General features: G+C 39.4%; 2 protein-coding genes and 1 long non-coding RNA gene across 5 annotated transcripts; 1 reads left to right on the top strand and 2 right to left on the bottom strand.

Annotated features, from left to right (window-relative positions):
- The first annotated feature begins 2443 nt into the window (after nt 1-2443).
- On the top strand, nt 2444-11665 carry LOC113673147 (T-box transcription factor TBX20). Of its 2 annotated transcripts, none has more exons than XM_027189515.2 (7): nt 2444-2708; nt 2800-2977; nt 5754-6027; nt 8303-8458; nt 8849-8928; nt 9048-9157; nt 9919-11665. In XM_027189515.2, exons 1-7 carry the CDS (start codon nt 2561-2563, stop codon nt 10119-10121), a joined length of 1149 nt encoding a protein of 382 aa, XP_027045316.1. In that variant the 5' UTR covers nt 2444-2560; the 3' UTR covers nt 10122-11665. The 2 variants fall into 2 exon arrangements, with proteins under 2 accessions (XP_027045316.1, XP_027045317.1); XM_027189516.2 differs by having other exon boundaries at nt 2461-2708; nt 2803-2977.
- Nucleotides 5461-6909, bottom strand: LOC149034940 (uncharacterized). Its single transcript, XR_016182655.1, has 2 exons — nt 6815-6909; nt 5461-6202 (listed from the first exon to the last, which is right to left on the bottom strand). It is a non-coding gene; the product is annotated as an uncharacterized LOC149034940 (long non-coding RNA).
- Nucleotides 11659-16319, bottom strand: LOC113673146 (zinc metalloproteinase nas-6). 2 transcript variants are annotated; one of them, XM_027189513.2, is made up of 9 exons: nt 15440-16319; nt 14941-15036; nt 14095-14295; nt 13825-13942; nt 13636-13727; nt 13431-13514; nt 12798-13064; nt 12400-12519; nt 11659-12044 (listed from the first exon to the last, which is right to left on the bottom strand). In XM_027189513.2, exons 1-9 carry the CDS (start codon nt 15570-15572, stop codon nt 11929-11931), a joined length of 1227 nt encoding a protein of 408 aa, XP_027045314.2. In that variant the 5' UTR covers nt 15573-16319; the 3' UTR covers nt 11659-11928. The 2 variants fall into 2 exon arrangements, with proteins under 2 accessions (XP_027045314.2, XP_089049019.1); XM_089192893.1 differs by having other exon boundaries at nt 11659-12250; nt 15440-15624.
- Between the last annotated feature and the right edge of the window lie 618 nt (nt 16320-16937).

The raw sequence follows: 16937 nt of genomic DNA, 5'->3' as shown, positions 1-16937 counted from the left end.
TAAAAAAAATGAATATTTCATGCCTTTGGCTTTTTGTTGCTGGCCAGGTGACTGTTTCACCATCCAGCTTCGGCCATTTCTCTCGATGTTTGCAGTTAACGTAACGAATTTGTCAAAACGGATCAAGAATCGCCGGGCTAGAGCCGAAACGGGATAGGAGATGTTCAATTATCCTACAGAATTCTTCATTCATGTTACAACTCGAGCACTAATATTTTCACCGGCGTATTCCGCAGTTCTTTCGCCCCACAGAAGCTGCCAACGACATTTCTAACTACGTGGACTGCCGTTAGGCGTTACCAGTTACATTGTTCGATTGCATCATCATCGAGGCTCATCAAAAGTTAAATTTCCCTCGTCAAGACGCTGCCAGTTTAACGCCCGATTCTTCCCAATTATCACTTTTTATTGTAGCTATAGGTGATCAATGTGTAATTTCTCCCTAAATTATCTATACATCGTCTTGCAGAAAGGTGACGAGAACTAAGAAAAATTTCACCACGTAGACATTGTTTGATTTTTCACCAAATTCTTCGAGGTAAAATAAAGAGAAATGTATAGCAGAGTGTAAGGAGAATTGATATGTGATCTTGAAAACGAAAGGAATGAAACATGCTCGATGCCTCACTTATGCGTTGTTGCTGAGGTTCAATGACAAAATTATCTCAAACAGTGTCGGTAAACATCACACAAGGTGATCAATTGTAATTTTGTTTTCTTTAATTACGGCGTGGGAAAACTTCCCATGAAGATGTTTAAATGGCTACGTGAGGAGTCCAAGGGCTTGTTGGCGTAAATGTGTAGTCATTAGAACACAAATCATTTTTAAAGAATGCTGTCGTCAACAAACAGAACAACCCACCAAAACAACAGGAAATACCTCTTTGTCGCTAAATCCTCAAGATTGTTTTTACAGGAAATGTAGATTAATGGTAATTAAGAGGAAATGTAAAAGACGACTTGAGAGTTCGAGTGAAACACATATTGCGAAAGATCTGATTGAAATCAAATCTTTTACAGTTTTAGTTTTTCAGTGTGATAAAATAATGACCGCGATAACTTGAGCACAGTAGATAACTTTTCAAGAGAGAGGTTTTGTGATCAGTTCAAGTGGGAGGGTCGTGTTTTTTGATGGCTCGATAGTATTACAGAGTAGGCGTTTTATCAGAAGCGAATGGTACCGAATTCCTGTGGCTTTTTCTCGCGGATTTTTCGCTCAAAGCTTCAACGAAACAATTGATAGTTAAGCTGAGGGATGGATGAGTTGTTAATGTTTTCGGCGCAACACTTAGATCATCTCGACGTTTAGCATCCAATGCTGACACAAAATTTTTAGGCGGTTATCAGTTTGTTCTTGCGCTTTTAAAGTGTCTAGTTACTTTCCTACACATTGCTTCCTACTGATCATGCTGAGCTGTAATCGATGACCCCTGCTGTCTTGAAATGGTTTATCATGCTTTGAAAGGGTTTGTTTTGCAATTAAATGGTTTACTCGGACCACTTGGTGCACATAAATGGTTTACGAAAGCTCCACGTTCTCACTCCAAATTTAACAACGAATGCCCTGATTTATTTCGGTTTTTCTCCATTTTTTTACAAAATCGAAGACTTATTGAACAAGTGAGAAAAGCGAAAAGATATCCCAAGTTTTCTCGGTTCGCAGTAGTGGTACCCGCCGCATTTATCACTCTAATTATCTCATCACCATCAATGATTTGATTGTAGAAAGACGAATATTGGAGTTGACCAACTGGCGCCATCGATCTCTGAACATTAAGGCACTTCTGTCAAAGCCAAGTTCACTAAAAGAACTCCCTTAGGTCCTTCGACATTCACTTACTGACGATGAAAAGATGTAAAATTGACGCGAGTAGATAGAGTTCCTCCAAGAAATGAGCGATAAATTTTTCTTGGCTGAAACGGAATTGTCTCACTCGCTGTTTTCTGCACCTGGGTGATATCATCACTGCAAGCATTTCTCACTTCCTCACAAAAGAGAAAGTGGCATGAAAAATTTTTCAGAATAAACCTCTTCCTGCATTCAGATTATTTTTTCGGTCACCTCCTTTGTTTTCAATTAATTTTCAAATGCGCACGGTATGTGAAAAAAACATGAAAAGCTGTCACTCTGAACGAAGAACAAGTGAAAAAGTTTTAAAAGTGCAAGCAAGTTTATTGGAGAATTTCTAAGTGATAATTAAGCGTGAAGAACTCTTGGGAAATGCGGTGACTTAAGTCGGCTTGGCTACATAGAATTCACCGTTAAAATTTCCTTGCGATTGATGGAAAGAGTCCGATATTGGTTACAAAGTTTTGCAAACAGAACAGCGCTTTCCAGCGCAAACTTTCGTTCATTACACGGCGCAGAACTGTATTCAATCCCGTGCTTCTAATATGATTGACGCCTGACAATATTTGCGCTGTGTCACGGTCACGTGGAACCAATCGGACAGTTCGCTAGTCGTCGGCGACGACATGGCGCAGTGTTAAAAGGTTTTAATTGATTGTTTGCTGAAGCTAAAATTCACTTATTGCCTCAACGTTCTTGATAAGCTTATGCATGCGTGGTTCAAACAAGTATACAACATTACGCTTGTCTCGTGAACATTCGGCCGGCAAAATGTCGCTAAAACATTCCAGCAGCCAGAGAGCAGGCAACTTGTCGAACAATGCCAGAGCGTTTTCGATCGCGTCCCTCGTCCATGAAGGTAAGTTATCAGAGGTGTCTTTCTCTAGAGTGACTACAGGCATTAAGGATTTAATCGTTTTGAGTCGGCTTATACATTTTGCCTTTCTTAGAAGAACTTGAGACAAGGCCTGATGAGAAAAGTCTGCTATCTGAAAGAGAAAAACACTACTCACCGGTCCCACGAAAGAAGCTTAAAACTTTAAAACCAAATGCCATACTGGAAGGCAAGGAACTTTGGAACTGCTTCTATCGGCTAGGTACAGAAATGATAATCACGAAGACAGGAAGGTCAGTTCAAGTTTGCTTATTGCACGTCCGTGCGATAAGATAATTACTTACCACAGATCAGAGGAATACGATGAAATATTTCACAGTTTTCCTTAAATTAGTTCACAGATTTTGAAAGGTTTTCAAACCCTTCATTTTACTTCACTCTTTTTTAAGTTGTTGTTTAGTCTTGTTAGCCAAAGAGCAGTTTTCCCGTCCATAGGCCGACTCAAGATGTTACTGATATCCCAGATATCGCAAATTGACCGGTGTGACAGGAAAATGGCCTCTGTGCGGTTTATCCGTTAAAACTCTTTAACAGCATGTTTTCAAACAACGAATTGTTGCTGTGGTTATGCCCTTTGTGGTTTGCCGCTCTGTTCAGTAGCACAGACGGTTTTCCTATTCTTTGTGGTGTTGTTTTTTTGGCGCTATCAACAAATTAATCAAAAGCTGCGGGGGTTAATTTTCGAAACAATAACAGGCTAATAAGTTCGGAACGAAGAGAAGAAAGAAAATCCAATGTGAACTGTTAATGCACCCTAAGCTAATCTGCTGGAATTATTGTTTTGAAAAAACAAGAAGAGAGGGAAGTGCTGAAATGTAAGCTTTTAAAGTATATATGGCCAAGGCTACTCAACACTCCTTAATCAGAACAAATTCTCACATTTTCAACAATTGCCACCTCACCATTATATGATACTTGAAATTATATCCCTGTGCGACGAAAGGAATAACGTTTTGAAGTTCCAAAAGTTCTAAAAAAAGATAGAGGAAAATATGAAAAAACACTAGAGAAATGGGAGTGTACGGGAATGAAAAAGGATTTCTTAGTTGCTTCAGTTTTGTCGGCTTTATATTTTGTAGTTCTTTCTCTGATGTTACTTGAAGTTCGAATTCATTCTTTATTGGAAAAATTGCAGTACTTTTATGTTAAAAAAAAAATCGCCCTATCATCCGCTAGCCTCAGAACTTTATCTAGTTCATTTCAATTAAATTCCTTTCCACATCACCCCGACGAATTGGCTATTTTTTCCCTTATATTCACGAATAATTTTCCCCAAAAATGTAACAAATGACATCTCTTTTGTGGCTTTGAATATACTCGTTTCCCCACTACCGCAATCGCCCACTGTAATACGGAGCATTTAACCATCAGTTATGAGTTTAGAAAGGAACTTCCCCGACGACTATCGTCACATATGCCTTAGCGTTGACTGTCAATGAACGGTTTCCAGCAATAACTTGGGGCGTTTCATCCAGAACTCGAATCAGCCACAAGGTGAAGCCACTGGATCATCAGGAAGATCACGTCGAGGAAACTAAAACAATCCTTCAACTAAATTGTTTTCGTTGATAGAACTATAGATTAAAACTGGACTTCCATTTTTCTGTGATTTTATGAAATTGAAAAGGCGAAAATTTGGTCAGGTTATGCGCAAAAAGTAAAATGAAACAACAAATGGAAAGCTTGCGCATCCGGGGAGACCAAAAAAGTTTCGTCCGGTTCAGCTTTTCCCGCAGACCAAAGTTTTTCCGATGATGTCATTTATTTCATTTTACAAACGTAAAGGCCCGCAAAATTTGCTTCCATCCAAGTTAGCGTGCCTAAAAGGACTGGAAATGCAGGTTCATATTTTCACTAAAAGAATTGTGGCCTAAACCTCAGAAAGTCGCGTACTCTTAGCGATGGAAGGAAATATTTTGAAAATGAACGCCATTCGCGTAAATGATTCGCAGATATAGACGACTCTTTGAAGGCAAGATCACTGTCAGTAGTGTTGTTACGCAACTAGATTGAGATGACTCACAAGTCGTTTGTCTGTAATCAAAAAAACTTCGCTAGAAGTGTCATAAGTTCATGTTTCTTTCTTAAGGAGAAAAAAAAAAGAGAGAGGATCTCGGCGATTCCAATTGTTTTTGAGACAATTTGGCACATTATAGAAAAACTCTTCCGCATCTAGGCAAGGGTGTCTGAAGTTTTTTTCTTTAGAGTAACGCTGCAAGAAAATGGCTACTTGCAAAACTGAACAAGAGGTCATTTCTCCCGTTTGTAGACAGATCCTCAGTTTATTTGGACCACGTTTTTTCAGCTTTACGCACAAGCTAAATTGAAGCAAAAGAACCAGTGAGAATTAAACCGACTTTTTCTTTCTATTTGTTTTGGCGGCAAGCACCTGCTAATGATACTCACTCTCTAACAGTGATGGTCTTCCTCTCTGCGTTTTATTTGTATGTTAATGGTTGTGGTCATAGGTTCAAATAGTTCTTGAAATTCTGTTCAAAAAGGAACCAAGGAAACTTTTATCCCTATTCTATTACCCAAGCTTAAGAAAAATGGAGAGTTACCATTAACGTTTTTGTTTTGTTTTTTCAAAAAAAGTGGCTTGTATAAAGTTTCATTATTTTGCTAGTCATATCCACTTAAGAAGTCGTAGAAATCCATAGGAAAGCGGCACGCAAAAGTCACGTGATAAAGACATTAACCTGAGACGTTGCGACTGCTGTTTGACAAGCTCTGTAATTGCACCTCATCCATTCTGATAAAAACAGATCATTTTCCCAGTTTTCTTCCGGGAGATCAAAAACACTAATTTTAAAAACCTTTAAGAAGCCTTTTTCTTACAAACCACAGGGTTAGACCTACGACAGTTGACGATTTTCCGAAAATAAAAGTTGATCAAAATCGGCAATCAAAAGAGAGTTTAAAAACGCCATTTTTTCCCCTACCATTTAATTAAGGAAAAGTTGTAACTTTTAATTAGCTAAGAAATTTCGTGTCTCTTTCAATTTACAGGCGAATGTTCCCGACCGTCCGTGTATCCTTCGTGGATCTTGAACCTGATGCTAAGTATGCAGTGTTGTTGGATATTATGCCTCTGGACTCTAAGCGGCACAGGTACTCTTATGCGGACTCCGCCTGGTTCGTTGCAGGAGAAGCCGATGCAGCGCCCCCTAAAGTAATGTGTGTTCACCCTGACTCCCCGTTCACGGGGCAGCAGCTGGAAAGACAAGTTCTCTCATTCGAGAAAGTCAAGTTAACGAACAACCGAGATGACAAGCGAGGAAATGTAAGTGTGAGACGCCCAGGCATTATCTACTGACTTTCAAGTCGATAAGAGTGATGTATGACTTCCTTATTTTTGGCCATCGTCAATGGTTTATCTGATAAAGAATTGTCTACCCTTTCGTGGGGATAAGATTTTCCGGCGGCCTCCCTCTTACCTAGCTTTATTTCTGTCGTGCCTATAAAAACCATAAAGGTAGTTTACATTTGTAGCAATTATTTTTTAATTATCAGAACAACCTTTGCTTTTTACGCAATTAGATATGCTTTCTTTTTTGTAAGAAATGATAATTTAACGTTCGAAAGAACATTAACGCAAATTGCGCTCGACAATTTTCTAGCTCCGTCCGTTATCACAAATATCTAGAATTGATCTACAGCCCAAAGTGTCCGGTTCAAATGCCTTACAGGTGTCTTGTCTGCGTTTTGCTTCTTTAAAGCCGTCTCACTAAGATCAATCCTATTTCATGACTAGTTGTTTTTGCGCAAACGGCCTCCAGGTTTTTAACACATTCTTAACACTTCATACTCTTCGTTTATCATTTTCAACTTGACTGTCGATCAGAAGTTGCCACGGGTTTACTGTCTTTTTCCTCAGACATGAATGATTAAGAGAGAAATATGTAGCCATCTATAACGACAATCATGTAAATTTGGCGCATAAAATATCCTCGCGAATCTTAAATTGAGAACAATTTGCGCCATTTTGCACGCTGAAGGGAAAATTTTTTTACGCGCTTATAATGTACGATTCTTTTGATGGAATTTCCACCATTTCCGAAATTTCTTACCCCATGCTTAAAGACTTTTTCTCTCCCGTCACAACTACTCACAATCTGGTTTCGGTTCTGTGCCATGTTTACGCTTGCCGTTGTTCGTTGTGACTGTAAATTGATCTGATATTTTAGTTACTTATGACATGCCATTAGCTAGCTGTGATACCGTAGAACAGTCCGCCTTTGTAGCGCTTCAATACAAAACTGAACAAAACAATTCCACCTGTTAGCGAAATCGTCACGTCCCTTTAAATTTCAATTGAACCCAATTTTATTCAAGACCAAAATAGAAGAACAGGAAACTCTCTTTTTAGCAGATATCTTCTCTTTCAAGCAGATATGTTCTCTTTCAGTGCGACGTTCTTTGAATCTTGCATCACAGCGTCTTTCAATGATTTATTAATTTTGCTTCAGCTTTCTTTGTTAGCAAAGGCCTCTTGAAATGCCGGCTTTTATAGACATCTCTGCCCCTCTACATAAATTTTAAAGCACGGATGAGCAATAAGTTTGCCTCTTTCCGAAAAATGAAAAGTTCAAATTGCTCTACTAAGACTTTGGCGGTTGAGCGGGATTTCAATTTTTACGCTGTTCTTCTGCGTCATAAACTGAAAACCTTTTCCACATACTCCTAAGGTACTCAAGGAACCACAAACAAGTCTCAAGTTCCCTATGATGAACGCTTTAAACAAAAAATTCAGCTGCTTTGGAAAGTTCTCGAACTTTGCGTGAGGTGATGTTTCGCGGCCATAAAATAAATCCTCATGGGAAACTTACTCTATATTCTGTCTTCTTTTGGCGACAATTTTTTGAGTGACAGGAAGAAAACCGCAACTGGTGAAACACGATACAAAATCAACTTCATTCCCCCAACCTGCTCTAGAAATAGATATTTCTTATTTATAATTGAAGAAAGAGATACAAACTTTCAAAAACTGACTTCATTCATGAAAGGACTGCAGTTTTTAAGTTCTCAACCATTAAATTTAGTGCTTCATGGGTACGCAAGCAATATAGATTTTAGAATGTAATAATTGGAGTGAATCGTTTTCCCGCTTTGGATAGTGGCTATCAGAAGCTAGGCGATGCAGCATTTTCGCCAAAATATATATGTAAAGAATTAATTGAGGTGGAAATGATTTCCATGTGTGTTCCATGTAAGCAGCTTCAAAAACAGAAAGACAACAGAAAAAGAAGTTCTTCTTTACCACAAAGAACGATGATGTTTGCTAGCGAAATTTAAAAACCCCCGCAATTTGGAAAGGATAGTGAACGAAATTCGTATGAAAACTTCGCATATAAGGGCGTATTTTGTTCGCATAAACTGCACAACCTTATGCTGTTTTTCAGAAATGTAATTTACCTCTATAGAGTTCGAACTAAGGCGTTTGTGATAGCAAAGCGTGGCTTTATGACTGAACTTGTTCAGCTTTTAGGAGCTTTGTAAAGGCTCGCAAGTTGGACAAAATGTGTGTTTTCACTGATGCGTTGTCTTTTTACTTTTAGATCATTTTAAACTCCATGCACAAATATCAACCACGAATTCACTTGGTCAAGGATCCTGCAAGTGAAAATGTTCACAAAACAGACTTGACGGAAGCGCAGACCTTCGTGTTTCCAGAAACGACATTCATGGCGGTCACTTCGTATCAGAATCACCTCGTAAGTGGCGTTTAAAACTATGTTATATTAAGAAAGATGGTAAATTGCAAGCTCGGTAGTTGAGTAAAAATGGTGTGAAACAATTGTTATGAATCTAAGACAAATTAAAAGGGAGTCTTTTGGTCCAGAATTTTTTGTCGTATGGTATACTAACTCAGAGAAGAGAGAAGCTGTTTTTGAGTTTATGCTATGCTTAAATTAAACGGGGCAAGCGGTTTGCGTACTGTTAGAATCAGCAATAAATGTCGAAGGTGTCCTGCCTGAAGCCTAAAGAGGGGAGGAGTCCGGATAACTTGGTACAATCATTCAGAGCGCGTTTTAACGCATGAAGGAAGATTGAGTTCACGATAGGTTGCGACCTTTGATTAAAAAGATTCATTAATTTCGCAGATAACGAGACTCAAGATTTACAGTAACCCGTTTGCTAAAGGATTCAGGGACTCGATCAGATTTTTAGGTAACACAGAAAGGTTCGTATTCATCTTTTATTTTCATCTAAGACCAATGGTTTTACTGCATAAATCGCTGCTGTTGTTAAAAATTGAGGCATGAAAGCAGCACTGAAGAACCATTTGCTTTCCGTCTCCAGAGAGAGCTATTTAATGTCAAATGGCATTCAAGCGTATGAAAATGAGGATGGCACATGCTTTCTTTCAAGTGGAGCGCTGACCTATGACTCAAGAGACTTGTTTAGTGATGGTAAGTCTTTTTGAAATCTCCAGTTTACGAAATCTTTTTTTTTCTCGAGACGTATGTAGATAGACCCCATTCATTTTGACTTTGTCGCCTATGGTCAACAGTGATTTACTTCTTAATGAAGAGATAAAAATCTACTGGTTGTGAAAAGGCCCGAGTGGATAAAAGCTTCGATTATGACTTTTTTCCGGCCTGCAGTGACGTTTAATTGGTAAAACAGAACGAGATAACAGCTGCAGAACAAAAAGGAGCAGGAAGCTTTGGGTCAGGTTGCGTGAAGAAGCAACCCAAGCCTCGAAGACTTCCCTCTATTTTTCCACCCGGTCCAGGCTTCCCTCCTTCTTTTCTTCCCGACCCAAACTTTCCTGTTTTTTTTTTTTTTCACCCGATCCAAACCTCTCTCCTTATTCAACCGAATCAAAAGTCTCCTTAAGTCTCCCTCCTTTTTCAACACGACCCAAACCTCCGTTCTTCTTTCCATTCGACCCAGATCTCTTCTCTTTTCTCCCACTCGATCCTAACCTCCCTCGATTTTCTTTCTTTTTTTTTTTTTTTTGCTCTGCCGCAAATGTCGCCTGGAAAAGGCTCAGGTTTTTCCGGTATAAAAAATATTTATACTTTTACTTTGGTGCAAATGGCTGCCACTGCAAGAAACAAAAAATCTGTACTGTACCAAGAGATCATAAGATGAACTCTTAACCATACTTATTCTCGAAGGCACAGTGGCTTTTTATACTAATGAAAAATAACTGATTTTTTAACAGAAATTTATCAGGTATCAGCCCCCGCACAGTGGGGATCGTGGGAAGATCTCTCATGCTGTCACTCAAGCAGCGTCACTCTTAGCAACAGTTGCTACCCTCACTCCATCCAGTGCGCAAGCTCAAGTGATGTCTACAACAGGGCGCATGCGTGGTGGCGTTATCCAATCTCGCATCCAGAAGATGGCGTTCTGATTAAATACTAAGAGAAGCTCATCATAGAGCCCTTAAAAAATACTCCGTGGTAAAAATTCATTGTTATTGAATAGACCATAAATCCTCGAGTTAGCCCCTTGCGCGCCCTTCTTAGATTTAGGATAAAACGTGGGGTGGGAGGCTTGTTCAAAGAAGGGCATTTGACGGGATGGGGGAAAGTTTAAGTGGTCCCAAACCGTGGCCAGATATTCTCGTTCCTTGTAATACAACATCAGTTGTGTTTAAATACACAAAGAAAATCATAAAATTTCAATAACGGCACAGTTGGTACTTTTATTTTTCCAAACTAATCGTGTTCCAGAACTATACAAGAACAGAATTCAGGTAGAAATCGTATGCTGCGATTACGTGTTTAATTATTTCGGCGAGCCCGGTCAATTTTGCTTTAGAACGGGAAAGGGGGAGGGGGCGCTTATTTAAAATTTTTTGGTAGATGGAAGGGGTGCTTAATAAAACGCGCGCGAGGAAAGGGCACTTTAAGGGAAACGCGCGAGGGAAGGCGCTGATTCGAGGATTTACGGTAATACATTTTACTTTCAAACCAAGAATATAATATCACTTGTTAATGTTGTTTCTCTAAACCAGGAGATATTTGCAAAGTTATTTATTTATAAGATGTATTTAGTTCAATTTTCTAAGTGATCGTCTATGGCGTAATGACGGGCTACCATCATTCTCATGAAGGCCTCGATATATGGGAATACTTCTTGGTGTTTTTTTAACAATTTATCAGTATGGTGTCTCTCAACCAGCAGCGTTGGACGCCATGTTAGCTGTTATTGGGCAAGAAACGCACAGGTTACATTTGACTGGGAAATTTGAAATCAGTCTCCTCGGCTTCATGTTTAATGTTAGCTTAATGAATTTACGTAATTTTTTCCAATTATAGTCCTTGAAATAGTGCCCGATGTGCGTCTTTTAAAGGTTCTTTGTCAAGTTTTTTTCGTAACTGAAACGGCGATTCCAAACCTTGTGGTAGTTCTATCGTTTCTAACGGGGTTACATAACATTGTTTTAGGTACGTAGTTATACTGGTGTCACATGACCCTTCAACCCCCAGAAGTGATTAACATGTAAATTCTCCCTATTCTATCTGTTCATTATCTAGCAAACAGGTAATGCGAATACTCAAACTAATCAGGTAGAAGTTGTTATCTTGATCTCACACAAAACTCTCGAAACTAATTTACAAGGAAATGTGTAGCAGCCGGAGGGGAGAATTTACAACCAGGTGTTGGGAGCGAGAGGGTTAATCATGCACAATGAATGAAGCTCTGCGTAAATTTTAATTTATTAAAATATCATGGGTATACGGTTCATCATGATTATTTCTTCACACGGACTGAAAGCAAAAAATTTAAAAGTTAACATGAATTGTTGTGTTTTTCGGTCTCTCGACCCTTAAAAAATTTAATTGATTATCACTGTAAAGATACCGAGTTGTTAAAAATATCATCAATGTATTGTGAAAAATTTAATACAATACAGTTATGAAATACAGAATAGCCCAGAAATAAACATGGATTCTTTAACTGATAAGTGTTTTTTTATTCTTTTTCATAGTTAGTTTGACAGGCAAGGTACAATGGTACCAGAAACTATTATTGGAGATTAAGGAAAGGAAGGGGGGGTTTGGAGAGCAGAAACAAAGGAGGGTGGAGGGTTGGGGCGCAAAAACAATGCCTGGCATATGGTAAAACAAAGTGAAAGCAGTTAAGTCTCATTCTAGAATGTTTTCTTTCATTCAGAGTTTAGAATCCACGTTGGTGAATTCGAAGAGAACTACTAAGACAACCCTCAGCATATTCTACAACTTTTTTTGCAATTTGTTTCCATGTAATCTTTGTACGAGTGACGACAGTATCCACTGGCTGCCCATGAACGACAGGCTTCCTCTTTGTCCACGCACACACCTTTAAAAAAATAATTATCAGGAATCCAATCAACTTTGAGAAAATAAAGGGGGAAAGGAGGGCTACCAACGTTTTCCACATTCGTGTATCCCCTTGCTCATCCCTTTGACTCCGAATCTAGTTCCCATACTCTTCGATCTTTATTTCCCTTCTGGAGGCCTGGAGAAAAGAGACCCTGAGGACGAACTCACTTCTGTTCACCCCTTCTCAAAAAGAAATTCAAAATATACAAATGTATATAACATACATTGTAAGTAGTGTATGGCATTAAATAGGAAAAAGCAAAACGAAACAAAAACGTATTCGTTTCCAGGGAAGAGGCAACAGCAATGAAATCAATGACTTCTCTATTCACCTTTCACACAAAGACAACTTTTCTGGCAGTTCTCGTTCATGTAATCCGTGTGTCCTCTTTTACAGAATCCCTGTGACGCCCAATAAGCGCAAAACCTGTGCTTGTCTGAGTAACGACAACCTGAAATATAATTAGGACTTGATAATTAAAGACTCATCCTAAATCCTCCAATCAGCACCTCCCCTAAAATACGCGCCCATTCCCTCATTCAGTGTCCGGTGTGGTTTTGGGATATCGATAACTTCTTATTTCCTTTTATGCCCAGAAAAGTATGATTACAGACCAGTCAACAATAAGGCATTCTCCCGTACTAAGGTGTGCCGTCTACCGCGAAGTGGTTGTTATTGATTCCGTTAACAGCTACGAAATAACATTTTTATGAAACAAAACAGTCTCACCTGTAGGTGACTTAGTTGTAGGCCTTACACTCGGTGGCTCGTCAGTTGACTTAGTTCTGCAGTAGAGTAACTTAGCTTGCTCGATATCCCTCCGACTCAGTCCCCGAGTATTTCCGAGCTGTGTATCGCCGTTTTTCCGCGCGATAGTGGTTCGGCCGTTCATGCTGAAAGCGCGGGAATCGTAATGCATCACACTGTCGTAATCATACGATATACCAAGACTGTTAATTCTCCCGTCTGCGTATTTGTGAAAGGCATACCTAAATTCTAAACAAAAAGAACAGATAAAGCTCATTGGCATTAATTCACTTGGAAGGATAGGTAAAGTAGAAAATAATTGCGCCGAAGTCCAGGAACCCTTCCTACCTTGTCTTATTGTGGAACCAAGCTTCTTCGAGACCATTAAAAGGGATATCTCTTAACACTCTCTCGAGCAGCGTTGTATGACAGAGGGGGGAGGGGGGGAGGGGGGAAGGAATGACCTACCAGCATCCCAGCCGGGGAGGTGACATTATTCTTTCAACACTCTGCTTCTGCAAAGCCACACATAAGAATTCTTTCGATTTGTCTTCCTTCCTTTCAAATCTTCTCACACGATTAATCCAACTTGACATTCACGTTTGTTTTACTTACGAGGGTAAATATTATTCCAGTAGATGTTTACGTAACTGTCTCGGTCGGGCCGAGACTGCTCGTGCCAGAATCCGAGAGCATGACCTGGAGCGAGAAGAGGACATAGTTACCACAGAGGTATAATATGTCGAATCTGTTTGCGAACTGAACTATTAATTGTGGAATAAAAAAAATCAAGAGTTCAAGTAGCTTAGAGATCTCTTACCAATTTCGTGAACGACGATATGTAGGTGTTCACATGCGCGTGCTATGGAAATCCGCTGGGCACCTCCTTGCCTTCCAACGTGCGAAAAACAACTGAAATGTAACGTTTTTTTATCATATTATTTCGGTTCAGAAAAAGATTCTCAATTGAAAGGAAACAATTTGTCTTTTACTAGACCGTTCTGCTCACCCTCCACCGGCAAAAAAGCTGATGTAAGACCGCTGATTCGTTCGCTGGACGAAACGCAGGCATGGCACGTGTCGGACCCAGTGATCTATCCCTTGTTTGATTACCCGGTGAGCGTGACCTGGATGCCAGAAGAGAAGATTGAGATTACGAAGCATGAGGAGTGGGTGAGAGAAACAGGAAGAATGAGTCAACACTTACAAAAAGGTACTTTGCTAAAAAACGAAACAAACAAACAAAAACTGGTCGCTGAAAATTTCACGTTTTACTTACGAACGCTGGATTCAAGTTGGTAGGGGATCTCTGGCTTGTTATTGCTTCCAATCCATCTTCGTGCAATGTTTGAAATGGCAGCTCGTTTACGCCTTGATGGACTGGTTGTGCTGTCACGCAGTGGGAATAGGCCCATGTCACGCAATTCGTCACGTATATCGTCTGTCATCAGGATATCTCCTTGAAAAAGCTCGTATCCGTCTGATATGAGTGACAAGTTAGATCACAGATTATTTTTAAATGAACTTGCTTCTGTTTTCCTCACTTGAATTATGATCTAATTCTCCCAATTTGAACCACAATAAGTGATTAATGACTATTAGAGAGATTCTAACAATTATAATCATAACCATTACAATTTCCCAAAGTGTGATTGGTGCATCAGCTTCATTATATTTCACTAATCATTTTGTGCAGTTGTAATCGGACAGTTTACTGTAATTTGACACCTGAAACCGGACAGTTGAAGCAGCCAATCATACTAAATCCACTCAGCTAAATCCACCAATCACAGAATTGATCACAATAACCATAGCAACAACCACTTACCCTATAAAAAAAATCAGGGAAATTTTCAAGTATTTCGCTTTAGACATTGTCCTTACTGGAGATGTTTGTCCTAAATGTATTTGTTGTTTATTTTTTTGGAAATTGTAATGGTTATGATTAATTGGTAACGGGACTTCGTGTCATCCAATTCTGTCGGTAATCATACTCGTCATTAACAAATCGGACTCCCGTTTCGCGGTCGTCCGATTTTGTTGATCACTCGTATGATCACAGACCGAATTGGACACCGCTCGGTCCTATTACCACTATAAATACATTTGAGAGTCTCTCACTCACCTCTGCTCTTTCCTTGTATGCCGTTCGCTTCCATGATCATTGCGAAAGCTGACTTAGGCGTCTGAGTCTGATTTGCCTGAGTTTGCGTGGAATTGTCTTGAAGAAGAAATATCAAGAAACGTTAATACATATACTTCAAATGTTTTCCCTTCCATTCGTTCCCTTCTCCTGACGTTTCTGATCATTGTTTTCTCTCAGTTCAGTTCATTGAGAATTCGAAGACTCGAGATTGCCGAATAAAAATTCTGTTTGAATCACACAGACAATTCTTGGTTGAAATCCTTTACTGCGAGTCGAAGGAGTCTTAGGAGTGTTATAGATGTCTTAAATAAAATGTATGCTTGCATAATGAGCCAGTAAGTTTCAAAATTTTCTCGAGTGTGCTGTGTAACAAAAAGAAAATCTGGTTGTGAGCAACAAATTATCATTTTGAATTCCAAGGACTATTGAGAACAATCAGATAAATGAGCGTTCAGAGTTTTGAGACGAAACAACTAACCTTGGTTTTTTTCGGAGTTTTGCAGAATATGACCCCGAGCATTGATCAGTAGAGTACCAAAAAGCACAAATGTCGCGACGCAAGAGTTAAACATGTTGCTGTTCTTTGGAAAACGTATTCGAAGACGTAGCATTAAGGGTACGCACTTCACACTAAAGCGCAACAAATACTGTTAAAAGAAAAGCATTGTTTATTTTCAAGGCGTCGCGTTGACAATTGATTTCCATTTCCTGACCAGGAGTTTTTCCAGATATCAAATCCAACCAGACCAGCCGCCCTCACGTACCACGCAATAATAAACATGAAATAATTGCCTGTCCTTGACGCACTACCGGGCAGACAAAGAAAATACCTCTTCAGCTTGCATACTTCAGACATCGATTCTATTGTATTTAAAAGAGAAAGCGTTTGTGCCTAGGAATTTTACCCTCCTTATCCTTCAAGCGGTCATTTCCGTGCGCTAAGACCGCGTGGTTTAAGGAGAAATAAGCTAATGATCAATTTAATGTAAACGGGAAATCTCGGTTAGGTACTGGATGTCTGATCATAGAAGCATTTTTGGCCTTTTAGAACTTTAACATCTTAACTGGAATGAATCCGAGAGCTCGCAACGTTTCCTATGCGTGGTATGTGCAATAAACATATCCTTTTCCCCTGTCTGACGGACGCCCGGAAGTAATGTTGATCGATCTACCATCAAGTTAGATTTCCATATTTGCAGACAGCCCAAGTAAAGGCATCATGAGACACATGCTGAGGAGTATCACTTTCAACCTTCTGAAGTTCATAAATAAAGCCTAATCGCAAACAAGCGCTGTGGAAAATAGTGATAGCTTGATCAGGTCCATTTGCGGACCCATAGTCGCAATTTCATAAGCACGAAATAAATCATTATAAACGGAAAGAAAAACTATTCTCTCATAATTTGTCTGATTGTGCGACGTCGCCTCTCAAGATGATTGCAGCTCTATGACGTCATTATGTCTTTGTCACGCCACTCCCTCGCTTGTTCGTGACCAGGCATCACGTAGGTGGTTTTTAGTTGGGATCACGTTTAAACAGAGCTAGCGTTGATGAGTTTTGTGATTGCTGATGATCTTTGGTGTAGAATAAGTACGATTGAGATTTTTCAGATTTTCATCTCCAATTTAATTTTTTAATAATAAAACATAAACAGTTTCTCCTGCTTCCTGTCAGGACAGAGTGCGTGACATGAAGGAAAGTGTAACTGGATTAGCTTCTTCTTACTAATGGGACTTCACACGTTACTCCATAAAAAGGATTCCTCAATCCTCGCTAACGACGCATTAAAAGAAATCTTTAATTTTAATGCTTTCAAAAGTTGAGGGTACGTAAAGTTTCAGGTAACCCACGTCATCAGAGGTCCTAACAGTAATAGTCCAGATTTATTTCAACGGGGAAGTTTTGATTGTAATCTTATTAGGGATGGGTGCCGTTGATCTTTTGTAAATCTACTTAAATCAGACACAGCCCTGAC

This window comes from Pocillopora damicornis, chromosome 13 (assembly GCF_964200805.1).
Source record: "Pocillopora damicornis chromosome 13, jaPocDami1.2, whole genome shotgun sequence".
Lineage (NCBI taxonomy): Eukaryota > Metazoa > Cnidaria > Anthozoa > Scleractinia > Pocilloporidae > Pocillopora > Pocillopora damicornis.
The sequence above is the reverse complement of the archived record's forward strand: the minus strand, read 5'-3'. Positions and strand labels throughout refer to the sequence as shown.